The sequence below is a fragment of the Loxodonta africana genome, chromosome 7, assembly GCF_030014295.1.
Source record: "Loxodonta africana isolate mLoxAfr1 chromosome 7, mLoxAfr1.hap2, whole genome shotgun sequence".
Lineage (NCBI taxonomy): Eukaryota > Metazoa > Chordata > Mammalia > Proboscidea > Elephantidae > Loxodonta > Loxodonta africana.
Genome location: NC_087348.1, coordinates 6,226,409 through 6,242,639, shown reverse-complemented (window position 1 = coordinate 6,242,639; position 16,231 = coordinate 6,226,409). Strand labels below are relative to the sequence as shown.

The 16,231-nt window shown below is 47.8% G+C and overlaps 1 protein-coding gene across 1 annotated transcript in view; it reads right to left on the bottom strand.

Annotated features, from left to right (window-relative positions):
• Positions 1-2,154: 2,154 nt before the first annotated feature.
• Positions 2,155-16,231, bottom strand: part of LOC100665357 (mas-related G-protein coupled receptor member D) — a 38,660-nt gene continuing 24,583 nt past the window's right edge. Inside the window, 2 exon segments of the mRNA XM_064288948.1 lie at positions 2,155-2,316; positions 2,418-2,588. Coding sequence (XP_064145018.1) covers positions 2,155-2,316; positions 2,418-2,588 — 333 coding nt within the window.

Here is a 16,231-nt window from a genome sequence, read left to right as displayed (position 1 = left end):
CTAATGAACCAGCTATCTAAGTGACTAAGTACTATCTAATGAACAAATGATCTAAGTAACTTATGTATGTGGTTTTTGTCTTGTGATCGGCTTAAATCTTGGTCAGATCCTTTCCCTGGGACTGTCCCCCTTTTTTCTTTGAATCACAAGATGGTGAAAATAACCAAGCAGCCCCTTACCCCGATGCTCTGCTCTGGGCAGCCACTCAGTGTCTTGCTCTAACTAAACCGACCCCACCTCTGAGCATCCTGCCCAGCTGCAGCCTGCTGGACTGGTGCTTGGTTTCCCAAGCACGGCCCTCCTGCCTCTGGGTTGGAAGGTGGAGTGCGCCCCACTCCTCCTTGTGCCTTGCAGAGCACTCTCCAGCTCTGACTTTCAGAGCACCCATTTTACCACCCATCACTCTTTATTGCAGTCACTGGCCACCCCCAGGCCACTTTCCCCATTCCTTGTTCTGGTTACATGCTCAAGGCTTCGGAGTGCTCCCGGGCTGACTTTCCTTCCCGAGCATGGGAGAGAGGGTTTCCTGAGCATCTGCCGCTGACCCAGCCCTGTAGGCCCGGCTGTCAGTGCCTGGTGGAGGCCTGGCCATGTCCTGCAGAGGGCTGGTCCCTCAGAGCTTGGTTTACCCGGCTTTGGGCCCCACAATGGTAGCGTGGATGGGGAGGGTGACCATGAATGATTAGTTACTGTGGGACACCCTCTGTGTGGCTGAGCTGGGTGGTAGACTCTGCCCTCCTTAGCTGGGTGCCCCGAGCCCAGCTCCTTACACCCTGGCTCAGTGTCTCCTCCCTAGGGGAGGCTCACAGTGTCCTCCCACTTCACAGGGTGGTGAGGATAGATGTCACGTGCTTAGCATAGCATCTGGCACTTAGCAAGCTCTCGGCAATGACCCAGTGGGCAACTGGGTCCCCACCCATGTCAGGCACTGTGCGCACCGGTGGGCAGCATGGACCCTGCTGTAGCTACTGCTGGGCTTGCCGCTGCCCCGTTTCCCCAGCCAGTCCAGAAGGCCCTGGGCCATGCTCTGCCATTGCTGCCCACTGACCACTCTGCCTGCTACAGAGCATCCCTTGGGCACAGTTCTGGGCACAGGGAGGGAGCGCCGTGTGGACTAAGTGATGGGCCTGACGTTTGTGGGGCGCTTTGTGGGCCCAGAGTGTCTGTCTACCCACAGCTTGTTTGCTCCGTGTGTGAACTGCCTTCCTGGACTGCCGTCCCTCTCCCCACAGCATCCTGGGGGCTCCAGAGCTCAGGGCCAGAGACTTTGGTGGGGAAGCCCAGGGAAGCCCGGGGCCTGGCTGAGATAGGGGTGGGGGAGCAAGGGGCACTGTTCACCCCTAGATCCCACCTGAAGCGCCCATCTGGAATGGATGCAGTGCCCTCAAGGCAGGTCCCCCCTCCTCTGAGCACCCCTGTTCGGCTCGGGCAACTCAGACACAGCAAGTGCACCCCAGCCCTTTCCCTGCACCCACTTCTCCATGGGCAGAAGAGGCTGGAACCGGGACCTCTTCTCTGGTCCCCTCACAGGCCCTGTGCATGCAGAGGGGACAGGCAGCCCCCATGCAATGGTCCTCCGTTGCGGGGGGGTGGGTAGGGCCCACAACCACTGGGTGCCTCAGGCAGCCTCAGCACCTCAGGGTGTTTCTGGCTGGGCAGCCCAGCTAGTGGGCACCACCATGTGCCTGGTGGGTTAGAGAGAGGGAGCCAGGCCGAGGCTGCCGCCAGGAGTCTCCCTGACCAGGAGCAAGCTTTGCCCTCGCCCTACCTGCCCCTGTGATGCCCCTGTAATTTATGAACAACTGATGGAAACACGGGGAAGGCACCCCAGAAAGGACTGCTCAACTTCATAGCTCAAGGTGCCACTGACCCTGAGAGAAGGGGCAGAAACCCACCTGGATCTGGTTGCCTTTCCCACAGAGAGAACTAGAACATCCCAGGCATCCTGTGTGGGCTATCTCCTGGAGACCCAGGAGGCGCGGCCTCCTAACAGTACGCGCAGCAGCTCTGAGGGAGGCCTCCTTACGCCCATCCTACAGATGCAGAGTAGAGCCCAGAGAGGTCCACCCTGCCCAAGGGCAGAGCAAGCACTGCCCCGTGGCCCCTGTGACAGCTCTTCACAAAGGAACAGCCATCAGTGGCCCTCTTACCTGCCTACTTGCGCCTCTGGTCTCGGAGGATCCGGACTCCCAGGTGTGATAGAGGCCCTGAAGCCGCCCCAGCGTCCAGCCCAGCCCTCGGCTTCTTTTGCTCCGGCCAGGGCATGTACTCTTTGTCTCCGCTCTGGTCCGCAGGGAGATCCATCCCCAGGCTCCACTGAGACGTGGGAGAGGCCCAACCCAAGGACGGGAAGCCCAGCCCATGGGGACCCAGAGGCCCCCACAGGAGGCCGGCTACATTAGCCTCTCCACCCACACCCACCCCTGCAGGATGACGACCAGGCAGGCTAATGGGCTGCCGTGGAGGCCTTCTGGCTCAGCGCCCAGGAGGAGTGGGGCTGGGGTCTGCGAGGAGGGAGGGGGCAGCGCCTGGGCACACACCTGGCCCTGGCTGGGCCCCTCCAAGATGCTGGTCCAGGCACAGCCGTCCTGCAGCCCCCAGCATGAGTGGGCGTCTCCTTGATGAAAACTTCTGGGTTCCGTCCTGCAGCCCCCAGCATGAGTGGGCGTCTCCTTGATGAAAACTTCTGGGTTCCGTCCTGCAGCCCCCAGCATGAGTGGGCGTCTCCTTGATGAAAACTTCTGGGTTCCTGAAGCTACTTCCAGGTGAAGGCGGGGAAGACAGACTCTGAACTGGGAATCCTAAGACCCTGGTTCGGCCTTAGTTGGCTGTGTGTGACTGTTGGGCAGATATCTTAGTCTCCTGGTGCTGCTGTAACAGAAATACCACACGTGGGTGCCTTTAAAGAACAGAAATTTACATTCTCACAGTTCAGGAGGCTGGAAGTTCGAATTCAGGGCACCGACTCCAGGGAAAGGCTCTCTCTGTCGACTCTGCAGGGAGATCCTTGTCTCGGCTTCTACAGGCAATGGCGTCACTAGGGTTGGTGTTGCTCAGTGCGGTAACTCCTGATGTCACCCCCCATCCTAATTACAGCAAGACTGTAGTCAAAACACCAGAAAATTTGACAAGATCAGCGACGATAGGAACACTGGCAGCAAAGAAAACAGCAGCAGCGTGCTTGTGCAGACGAAATCACGTGATTCAAAACGTCGTTGTAATTGGGTCATAATGACAGCTCTGACCGGAGCTCATGAGAAGGTTCAAAAAGTAAATTAGCATGGAGTTTTAGCCCTTGTAAGTATATTGATACATGTAAGCTGGGCATATGAAAAAAAAAAATTTGTTGTTATAACTAACTACAGGGATATTTTTAATAAAAAAATAATAAATTTCTGCTGAAACACTGCACAAAAATTTAACGGACAGTCGTTTTGGTGTCGCCCCCTCTGACAGTGTTAGCCGGTATGGTCCGCACTCCCCATGTGCCCTTACTGATGCCACTGTCTGCAGGTCCAGCGTTCCCGAGTTCCGTGGTGACCTCTATGTGGCATCTATCTTCCCTGTAAAAATCCTGCTTACTACAAGTCAAACAGCATCACGGTCCCCCCTCCAGATCCTTCAGCTTCAAGGACTGTGACTCTCACACAGATATGAGAGAACACATGATTTTAACTCTGGTGGTTGAAAAATCTTCCTAAAATGGCCAGGTCCTCTTTCTTACCTCAACAAATGCAAAATCCTGAATGTAATCGAGTCTTCTCCAGGACAGAGATTGATCCACCCATCCATCTGTCTCTCTGTCCATCTGTCCGTCCACCCATCCACCCACCCACCCATCCATCCATCCATCCATCCATCCATCCATCCATCCATCCATCCATCCATCCATCCATCCATCCATCCACTCATTCATTCAATATACATTTATCATTTATTGAGTACCTATTGTGAGCCAGGGACTCTACTGGGCTTGATGTTGTTAGTTGCCACGAGTCTGCTCCAGCTCATAGTGACCCCATTCACAACAGAACAAAACGTTGCCCAGTCCTACACCATCTTCACGATTGTTAATATGCTTAAGACCATTAAGGCAGCCACTGTGTATTTTGAGTGCCTTCCAGCCTAGAGGGTGCATCTTCCAGCACTATATCGGACAATGTGCTGTTGTGATCCATTGGGTTTTTATTGGCTGATTTTTGGAAGTAGATCATCAGGTCTTTTTCCCTAGTCTGTCTTAGTCTGGAAGCTCGGCTGAAACCTGTCCACCATGGGTGACCCTGCTAGTATTTGAAATAGCCGTGGCATAGCTTCCAGCATCACAGCCAGATGTGAGCCACCATAGGTTGGTGGTGGTACTGTGCTGTGTGCTGGGAATACAGTGGGGTGAGAAAGCTTGTGGACAAGTAACAAGTAAACAACTGAGAAGAGGACCGTGAGTGCTGCCCTGTGGTAATTGGAGAGCACGGGGAAGGCACCACTTAGAGTGCAGGGCAGGGAGAGCCATTCTGAGGCCCAGAGATGAGCTGAGGTCTTAATGGTGCAAGAGAGCCAATTATACCAAGATCTGGGGAACGAGTTCCAGGCAGAGAAGGCAGCAAGTGCAAACACTCCCATCAGAAATGGACTGGGCGTGTGCCAGCAGGGAAGAGGGCCCAGGGGAGGGGACAGAGGACTGCAAAGATTGCAAAGGGTGGGTAGGAGCTTGAATAGTGTTCCAGGAAATTGGGGCAGAGCCTGTTTCTCCTCCTGTGCCCCCTGCTCCCCAGCAGGAGGGCCGGCTTCATGGTCGTGACCAGCACAGGGCTCAGAGGTCTACATGCTTGGATTTTTTTTTGTTGAATCGAGCTATAATTCATATAAAATGAAATGCACCATTATGAAGTGTACAATTCAGGGGTAGGGAGGGAAAAACACTAACTAGATAGTAGATAAGTGGTACCTTTGGTGAAAGGGAAGACAGTACACAATGTTGGGAAAGTCAGCACAGCTTGACCAGGGCAAAGTCATAGAAGCTTCATGGATACATGCAAACACCCTGAGAGATGGAGCTACTGGGCTGAGGGCTGGGGACCATGGTCTCGGGGGACATCTAGCTCAATTGGTATTAACATGACATACTCTATAAAGAAAATGTTCTAAATCTGACTATGGTGAGTAGCTTGTTAAAAGTCTGTGAAGGGCTGTCTAAGATACATCTACTTGTCCCATCCTGGCTGGGGCAAAGGAGAATGAAGAAGACAAAAACACAAGGGAAAGATTAGTTCAAAGGACTAATGGACCACAATTACCACAACCTCCACCAGACTGACTCCAGCAAAACTAGATGGTGCCCAGCTACCACCACCAACTGCTCTGGCAGGGGCCACAATAGAGGATCCTGGACAGAGCAGACGAAAATGTAGAACAAAATTCCAATTCATAAAAACAAACAAACAAACAAAAAAAACCAGGCTTGTTGGTGTGACAGAGACTGGAGAAACCCCAAGACTATGGCCCCTGGACACTCTTTTCAACTCAGGACTGAAGTCACTCCTGAGGTTCGCCCTTCAGCCAAAGATTAGGCAGGTCTACAGGGCCAGCAATAACACACGTGAGGGACGTGCCTCATAGTTCAATGATGTATACGAGACTAATGGGCACACCAGCCCAAAAGTAAAGATGGAAAGGCAGGAAGGGACAGGAAAACTGTACGAGTAGAAACAGGGAATCTGGGGTGAAGGAGAGTTGACACATTGCGGGGTTGGAGGCGAATGTCACAAGGCAATTTGTGTATTAACTGTTTAATGAGAAACTAATTTGCTCTGTAAACTTTCACCTAAATCACAATAAAAAAAAAAAATAAAGTGTACAGTTCAGTGGTTGTTGGTATATTCACAAAGTTGTACAATCATCACCATTATCTAAACTAGCACTCTCTAATCCAGCACTCCCTGATCTAGAACTCTCTATTCTGTTGTTGTTAGGTGCCAGCAAGTCAGTTCCGACTCATAGTGACCCCATGTACAACAGATGGAAACACTGCCCGGTCCTGTACCATCCTCTCAGTCGTTGTTATGCTTGAGCCCATTGTTGTAGCCACTGTGTCAATCCATCTCACTGAGTGTCTTCCTCTTCTTCGCTGACCCTCTACTTTACCAAGCATGATGTCCTTCTCCAGGGACTGATCCCTCCTGACAACCTGTCCAAAGTATGTGAGACATAGTCTCGCCATCCTTGCTTCTAAAGAGCGTTCTGGTTGTACTTCTTCCAAGACAGATTTGTCTATTCTCCTGGCAGTCCATGGTATATTCAGTAGTCTTCGCCAACACCATAATTCAAATGCATCAATTCTTCTTCCTCTTCCTTATTCATTGCGGAGCTTTCACGTGCATATGGGGTGATTGAAAACATCATAGCTTAGGTCAGGTGCATCTTAGTCTTCAAGGTGACATCACTGCTTTTCAACACTTTAAAGAAATCTTTTGCAGGAAATTTGCCCAAAGCAATGGATCTTTTGATTTCTTGACTGCCGCATCCATGGGCGTTGATTGTGGACCCAAGTTAAATGAAATCTTTGACAACTTCAATCTTGTCTCTATTTATCGTGACGTTGCTTATTGGTCCAGTTTTGAGGATTTTTGTTTTCTTTATGTTGAGGTATAATCCATCCTGAAGGCTGTGGTCTTTGATCTTCATTGGTAAGTGCTTCAAGTCCTCTTCACTTTCAGCAAGCATGCTTATGTCATCTGTATAATGCGGGTTGTTAATGGGTCTTCCTCCAATCCTGATGCCCTGTTTTTCTTCATATAGTCCAGCTTCTCGAATTATTTGCTCAGCATACAGATTGAATAAATATGGTGAAAGGGTACGACCTTGATGCACACCTTTCCTGACTTTAAACCATGCAGCATCTCCTTGTCCTTTATGAATGACTGCCTCTTAATCTATGTAGAGGTTCCTCATGAGCACAGTGAGGTGTTCTGGAATTTCCATTCTTCACAGTGTTATCCATAATTTGTTATAATCCACACAGTTGAATACCTTTGTATAGTCAATAAAACACAGGTAAACAGCTTTCTAGTATTCTCTGTTTACAGCCAGGATCCATCTAACATCAGCAATGATATCCCTGGTTCCATGTCCACTTCTGAATATAGTTTGAATTTCTGGCAGCTCCCTGTTGATATACTGCTGCAGCTGCTTTTGAATGATCTTCAGTAAAATTTTACTTACATGTGATATTAATAATATTGTCCAATAATTTCTGTATTTAGTTTGATCACCTTTCTTTGAAATAGGCATAAATATGGATCTCTTCCAGTAGGTTGGCCAGGTAGCTGTCTTCCAAATTTTTTGACATAATGAGTGAGCACTTCTAACACTGCATCCATTTGTTGAAACATCTCAGTTGATATTTTGTCAATTCCTGGAGACTTGTCTGTCGCCAACGCCCTCAGCGTAGCTTGAACCTCTTCCTTCGGTACCATTGGTTCCTGATCATATGCTACCCCCTGAAATGGTTGAACCTTGGCCAGTTCTTTTTGGCATAGCGACTCTGTATATTCCTTCCATCTTCTTTTGATGCTTCCCACGTCATTTAATATTTTCCTAGTAGAATCCCTCAATATTGCAACTTGAGGCTTCAGTTTTTTCTTCAGTTCTTTCAGCTTGGGAAATGCTGAGCGTGTTCTTCCCTTTTGGTTTTCTAACTCCAAGTCTTTGCACGTGTCATTATAATACTTTGTTTCTCGAGCTACCCTTTGAAATCTTCTGTTCAGCTCTTTTACTTCCTTATTTCTTCCATTTTCTTTAGCTACTCAACATTCAGGAGCAAGTTTCAGTGTCTCTTCTGACACCCATTTTGGTCTTTTCTCTCTTTCTTGCCTTTTTAATAACATTTTGCTTTCTTCATTTAAGATGTCCTCGATGTCATCTCACAACTCATCTGGTCTTTGGTCATTAGTGTTCAAAGTGTCAAATCTATTCTTGAGATGGTCTGTAAATTCAAGGTCATACTTTGGCTCTGGTTGACTTGTTCCAATTTTCTTCAGTTTCAACTTGAACTTGCACATGAGTAATTGATGGTTTGTTCCATGATCGACCCCTGGCCTTGTTCTGTCTGATAGTGAGCTTTTCCATTGTCTCTTTCTAAGTATGTAGTTGATATGATTCCTATGTATTCCATCAAGTGAGCTCCGCATGTTGTTGGAAAAAGGTATTTGCAGTGAAGAAGTTGTTGTTCTTGCAAAATTCTACCATGTGATTTTCAGCATGGTTTCTATCACCAAAGCCATATTTTTCAACTGCCTATCCTTCTTTTTTGTTTCCAACTTCTGCATTCCAGTCACCAGTAATCATCAACGTATCCTGACTGCATGTTTGATCAATTTCAGACCTCAGAAGTTGGTAAAAATCTTCAATTTCTTCATCTTTGGCCTTGGTGGTTGGTGTATAAATTTGAATAATAGTGGTATTAACTGGTCTTCCTTGTAGGTGTGTGGATATTATCCTGTCACTGACAACGTTGTACTTCAGGATAGATCTTGCATTGTTCTTTTTGATGATGAATGTAATGCTATTCCTCTTCAATTTGTCATTCCTGGAGTAGTAGATCATATAATTGTTCTGATTCAAAATGGTCAATAGCAGTCCATTTCAGCTCACTAATGCCCAGGATATTGAGATTTACGCATTCTATTTCATTTTTGATGACTTACAATTTTCCTAGATTCATACTTCAGACAGTCCACGTTCTGATTATTAATGGTTGTTTGCAGCTATTTCTTCTCATTTTGAGTCGTGGCACATCAGCAAATGAAGGTCTCAAAACCTTGAGGTCCACTCTACTTTGAGAAGTCAGCTCTTCCCCAGTGGTGTTTTGAGTGCCCTCCAACCTGAGGGGCTCATCTTCCAGCACTATATCAATGTTCCGCTGCTATTCATAAGGTTTTCACTGGCTAATTCTTTTCAGAAGTAGACTGCCAGATCCTTCTTCCTAGTCTGTTTTAGTCTGGAATCTCAGCTGAAACCTGTCCCCCATGGGTGACCCCACTGGCATTTGAATACTGGTGGAGTAGCTTCCAGTATCAAAGTAACACACAAGCCCTCAGAGTAAAACAAACTGACAGACACATGGAAGGTTGTCGATCATCTAGCATTCTCTATTCTCTATTCTAGCACTCTCTAATCCAAAACTTTCTCATCTAGCACTCTCTAATCTAGCGTTCTCAGTTCTAACCCTCTCTAATCTAGTACTCTCTAATAATAGCACTATCTAATCCGGCACTCTCTATTCTAGCACTCTCTAATCTAGTACCATCTCGTCTAGCCCTCTCTAATCCACCATCTAATCTAGCACTCAATCTCACACCCACTGAGCGGTCACTCCCCATTCCCTCCATCTCCCTACCCCCTGGCCCCCGCTAATCTTTATTCTGTCTCTGTGGATTTACCTATTCTGGACATTTCATAGAAGTGGGATCATATGGTATTTGTCTTTTTGTGTCTGGCTTCTTTCACTCAGTGTCATGTTCTCCAGGTTCATCCACACTGTTGCCATGTATCAGAACTTCATTCTTCTTCATGACAGAGTAATAGTCCCTTGTACGGGTGGATCACATTTTATATACCCATTTGTCTGTTGATGGACACAACATTTTTTTGACTGTTGTGAATAGTGCTGCTGTGAACGTCCATATACGAGCACTTGTGTGGACACAGATCTGCATTCCTGTGGGGTGGGAGGGGAATCTTGAGCTGAACTTGACATAGGTGGAGTCTCTCTTGTCTTTCCTCTCCTGTTTCCATTCCCCTTCTGCCTGGCCTTGGGAGCCTCCAGAGAATCTTCTCTGGGAGCTTGGAGTATAAATGCAGGAAGGGCCCCTGTCCTACCTACTCAGAGCAGCTGAAAGTCAGGGTCTTCCCAGCTCATCAGTGCACTCCCCAGGTCTGATGTGGCCCTCTGGGAACACCTAGTATGAGTGCTTATCAAAGGCAGAGAGGACTGGGGTGAAGACGCTTCTTGGAGTCTGGTTTGGCCCCTGGAGCGGTCCCCAGATGGCTGAATGCTCCAACTCCAAGCCAAGCCATCTGAGGTTGGCCAGTCCCCTCCTGCCAGCATCGAGGTGGAGGTGGAAGAAGGGATGAGGACAGGCAGCAGGGAGGGGACATCCCAGCATCCCCAGGCTGCATGGGAAGAGCCTGGCTGCTGGTTGGGAGGCCTGGGCACCAGCCCAGCCCACGCCGCCCTTGGTGTGGCCAGATATGCCCCTGAGCTGCTGTGAGGCTTCGTCCATGATGTGAGGACCCTAACCTTGTCTCCCTGTGAAGGTAAACTGAGGCAGGACATGAGGAAGATCGTAGAGGCTGCTACACTGAGGCTCTGTGTGTGAGAAGGACCATTTCAGTGCTGGCTATTGACAATCTGTGTCTGAGGCCAGAAAGGCATCCAGGGTCCTGCCGGGGAGGGGGAGGTGATGAGACGCTACAGCCAACTTAGCTCCTGCACACAGGGGCCGAGGTCCCCGTGCACATGGCACCTGGGCAGATCAGTGGCCCTGGGGATGGGGCACCTCCTTGGGCACTGGCTGTCTATTCCTGTGTACCCTGCTCACATAGCAGGGCAGACAGAGGCAGTGTTGGTGTGTGTCCTGAACAGGCCCCTTGTCCTGCCCTGGTCCTGGCACAGACTCAGGTGCCCACCGTGTTTGCGGTTTGTCTCTCCACTACTGGGCAGAGTCCTGGGAACAGGCTAAGCACTCTCGGCCTTCCAGATACCTGGCTGGAGCCGGCTGTCACCACCCTGTCAGCCAAGTGAGCCAAGGACGTGCAAGGAGCAAGGGGATGAGCTGTCACTTTGCCAGGGAACTGCCCCCACTGAAGCCATCCTGCCTGGTGACTCAGGTTCCCCAGGCTCTCCTGGGGTACAGCACAGGGAGGCTACCTAGCTGGTATACCTCCAGCCCCTCTCCCAGAGGCCAATAGCTTGAGGGTGAAGTCCCAGCTCTTGGAGCTAGGGGCCTGGGTTCTCCTGGTCCTTTGGTCAGCCACTCTGGGCTCTGGTGGCCATCAACGCTGCCCTGGCCTTCTCCAGGGTTGCAGGGGGTGTCAAGTCCGCCCCTGATGAGGTGGGGTCCCAACGAGGGCTGAATAGATCTCGTTTGTTCAGAAATAAGTGCTGACCAGAAGTTTTACTTATTGAGTTTTACATGTATACATTTATGTTTTTGAGACCCTAGGTGGTGCAAATGATTAAGCACTCGACTACTAGCCAAAAGGTTGGGAGTTCGAACCCACCCAGAGGTGCCTCGGAAAACAGGCCTGGCAAATAAATCTACTTCTGAAAGGTCACAACCGTTGAAAACCCTACGGAGCAGTTCTACTACACACACACAGGGTTGTCATGAGTAGGAATCAAATCCATGGCAACTAACCACAACAGCATAGGTTTCAACTTGTTTTTCTCAACCTCTAGATTTTGCCAACTTTGATACGTTTCAGGTGTATTAGTCAAGGTTCGCCAGAGAAACAGAACTGCTCCCTGGAGGAGGTGGGTTTCAACTAGGCCTCGGGTGACATTGACTGGGCAAGAAGAGCTGGAAACGGACATGTGGGTCAGAGACACCTCCTCCTTCGTTACTGGCCTGAGTCTAACCCTCTCCCACGCAATGACATGGACCCCAGTCCTCGCAGACCAGGGTGGACATTGAGGGTCTCCCTGATGGCAAGTGGCAGAGAGAGTAAGACCAAGGGGGATGAAGACAGAGCCAAAGCTGAGGCCAGACATATGGACACGAGACAAATGTATTTGTAGCGCAGTAATTACAAAAGTGTTTACACAGGTGGACATAAGAACTGTTTTTGGTTTTCAGCCACTAGAATCAATCCACCACGGAAACAACAGAGGCCTTGTCCAGGACCACAACTGTATTTAGTAGGACCCTCTGGGGTTTCAGAATCCCTGAGTGGTGCAAAGGATCAATATGCTTGGCTGCTAACTGAAGGGTTGGAGGTTGAAGCCACCCAGAAGTGCCTCGGAAGAAAGGCTGGGCAATCTCCTTCAAAAAACCAGCCACTGAAAACCTTACGGAGCACAGTTCCACTCTGACACACATGGGGCCACCAAGAGTTGGAGTGGACTCAACAGCACCTGTTTTTTTTTTTTTTCTTTTCTTTTGGAGGCTTCACCTTCTAGGACATGAAAGGTTGATCCCAGGAAGTCAAGCCTCCGCTTTGGAATATCTGGCTAATTTGTGATGGCGAAATACCCAGGGGGACTCTTTCTACTTAGTAGCTCTGTATGGCCCCTAAAGCTGGTCTGTCCTGCAGGTTCTTAGAGCAGTTCCTACATTTCTGGGGGTTTTCAGCTCGCTGAATTCTTTGATGTTTGTCCCCTTTCTAGAGTGTCACAGGGTGAGTAGAACAGTAAACAGACACTTAAGAAAACCAACAAACTCCCTGGTTTGTTAATGCTGCCTCCTTCAAATTAAACACATCACGTGGTATTAAATTTTTTCTTTGGTATTATCACTTCCTCTCCATATCTTTTGATGGTAAAATGTACAAGGAGACACCTACAAGAACATCCGTGGCTTATGAACACACACTTCACTAAAGAAGGTATTCGGGCAGCTAACAGATACATGAGAAAATGCTCTCGATCATTAGCCATTAGAGAAATGCAAATTAAAACTACAATGAGATTCCATCTCACTCCAACAAGGCTGGCATTAATCCAAAAAACACAAGATAATAAATGTTGGAGAGGCTGCGGAGAGATTGGAACTCTCATACACTGCTGGTGGGAATGTAAATGGTACAACCACTTTGGAAATCTATCTGGCGTTATCTTAAACAGTTAGAAATAGAACTACCATACAACCCAGAAATCCCACTCCTCGGAATATACCCTAGAGAAATAAGAGCCTTCACACAAACAGGTGTATGCACACCCATGTTTATTGCAGCTCTGTTTACAATAGCAAAAAGCTGGAAGCAACCAAGGTGTCCATCAACGGATGAATGGTTAAATAAATTGTGGTATATTCACACAATGGAATACTACGCATCGATAAAGAACAGTGACGAATCTGTGAAACATTTCATAACATGGAGGAACCTGGAAGGCATTATGCTGAGCAAAATTAGTCAGAGGCAAAAGGACAAATATTGTATTAGACCACTCTTATAAGGTCTTTAGAAATAGTATAAACTGAGAAGAACACATACTTTTGTGGCTACGAGGCGGGGAGGGAGGGAGGGTGGGAGAGGGTTTTTTACTGATTAGTTAGTAGATAAGAACTGCTTTAGGTGAAGGGAAGGACAATACTCAATACAGGGAAGGTCAGCTCAACTGGACTGGACCAAAAGCAAAGAAGTTTCCGGGATAAAATGAATGCTTCAAAGGTCAGCAGAGCAAGGGCGGGGGTTTGGGAACCATGGTTTAAGGGGACTTCTAAGTCAATTGGCAAAATAATTCTATTATGAAAACATTCTGCATCCCACTTTGAAATGTGGTGTCTGGGGTCTTAAATGCTAATAAGAGCCCAAGAGACAGAAAGGGCCACATGAACCAGAGACCTACATCATCCTGAGACCAGAAGAACTAGTTGGTGCCCGGCCACAATCGATGACTGCCCTGACAGGGAGCACAACAGAGAACCCCTGAGGGAGCAGGAGATCAGTGGGATGCAGACCCCAAATTCTCATAAAAAGACCAGACTTAATGGTCTGACTGAGGCTAGAGGAATCCCAGCAGTCATGGTCCCCAAACCTTCTGTTGGCCCAGGACAGGAACCATTCCCGAAGACAACTCATCAGACATGAAAGGGACTGGACAGTGGGTAGGAGAGAGATGCTGATGAAGAGTGAGCTAATTATAGCAGGTGGACACTTGAGACTGTGTTGGCATCTCCTGTCTGGAGGGGGGATGGGAGGATAGAGAGAGTTGGAAGCTGGCAAAATTGTCACGAAAGGAGAGACTGGAAGGGCTGACTCATTAGGGGGAGAGCAAGTGGGAGTACAGAGTAAGGTGTATATAAACTTATATGTGACAGTCTGACTTGATTTGTAAACGTTCACTTGAAGCTCAATAAAAGATAATAATACAAAAAAGAACATCTGTGGCAGCGTTTTTGAAAATTGGCCCAGGTGTCATAACCTACGTGTTTCCATTAAGAGAAGAAAGGACAAAGCAACCATGAGGTACCCAAACAGTGGGGTGCCACAAGCGATTTAAGCAAATGAACTGGAACACATTGGCCAACGTGGATACACCTTAGAAACAAAACTAGGAGCAAATCGCGGAAAGGTATGTGCAGTGTGACGCCATTATATGTGCTTTGAAAATGAAAAACAGTTCTCTGTATGATTTATGACCACATAATACGCAGGAACAGCAGGAAAGTATGCAGAGGAGTGATAAACCCCAGCTAAGAAGAAGTGGTTAACTCGGGTGAGGAAGGAACGGGGAGGGCTCACGTGCGGGTTATGCTGGAGGTTATAACGGTATCTGTGATGTTTCCTTACTTAAAAACATCTGAAAGTGTCAAGACTTGATAAAGCATCAGTTTCGTGCAACAAAGTGGATTAGTTGACTAAATTAGCCATCCATGTGGAAAAAAAAATCCAAAATATGTATATTGGTTTCCTAGTGCTGCCGTGACAGAATACACAAGAGTTGTTGTTGTTAGGTGCCGTCGAGTCGGTTCCGACTCATAGGGACCCCACGCACAACAGAACGAAACACTGCCTGGTCCTGAGCCATCCTTACGATTGTTGTTATGCTTGAGCTCATTGTTGCAGCCACTGTGTCAATCCACCTCATTGAGGATCTTCCTCTTGTCCACTGACCCCGTACTCTGCCAAGCGTGATGTCCTTCTCCAGAGACTGATCCCTCCTGACAACAGGTCCAAAGTATGTAAGACGCAGTCTCGCCATCTTTGCTTCCGAGGAGCATTCTGGTTGTACGTCTTCCAAGACAGATTTATTCATTCTTCTGGCAGTCCATGGTATATTCAATATTCTTTGCCAACACCGCAATTCAAAGGCATCAATTCTCCTTCGGTCTTTATTCATTGTCCAGCTTTCACATGCATGTGATGTGATTGAAAATACCATGGCTTGGGTCAGGCACACCTTAGTCTTCAAGGTGACATCTTTGCTCTTCAACACTTTAAAGAGGTCCTTTGCAGCAGATTTGCCCAATGCAACACGTCTTTTGATTTCTTGACTGCTGCTTCCATGGCTGTTGATTGTGGATCCAAGTAAAATGAAATCCTCGACAACTTCAATCTTTTCTCCATTTATCATGATGTTGCTCATTGGTCCAGTTGTGAGGATTTTTGTTTTCTTTATGTCAAGGTGCAATCCATACTGAAGGCTGTGGTCTTTGATCTTCATTAGTAAGTGCTTCAAGTCCTCTTCACTTTCAGCAAACAAGGTTGTGTCATCTGCATAACGCAGGTTGTTAATGAGTCTTCCTTCAATCCTGATGCCCCGTTCTTCTTCATATAGTCCAGCTTCTCGGATTATTTGCTCAGCATACAGATTGAATAGGTATGGTGAAAGGATACAACCCTGGCACATACCTTTCCTGACTTTAAACCAATCAGTATCCTCTTGTTCTGTCCGAACAACTGCCTCTTGATCCATGTAAAGGTTCCTCATGAGCACAATTAAGTGTCCTGGAATTCCCATTCTTTGCAGTGTTAGCCATAGTTAGTTATGATCCACACGGTTGAATGCCTTTGCATAGTCAATAAAACACAGGTAAACATCTTTCTGGTATTCTCTGCTTTCAGCCAGGATCCATCTGACGTCAGCAATTATATCCCTGGTTCCACGTCCTCTTCTGAAACTGGCCTGAATTTCTGGCAGTTCCCTGTCGATATACTGCTGCAGCCGTTTTTGAATGATCTTCAGCAAAATTTTGCTTGCGTGTGATATTAATGATATTGTCCTATAATTTCCGCATTCAGTTGGATCACCTTTCTTGGGAATAGGCATAAATATGGATCTCTTCCAGTCAGTTGGCCAGGAAGCTGTCTTCCATATTTCTTGCATTGACGAGTGAGCACCTCCAGCGCTGCATCTGTTCGATGAAACATCTCAGTTGATATTCCATCAATTCCTGGAGCCTTGTTTTTCGCCAATGCCTTCAGAGCAGCTTGGACTTCTTCCTTCAGTACCATCGGTTCCTGATCATATGCCACCTCTTGAAATGGTTGAATATCAACTAATTCTTTTTGG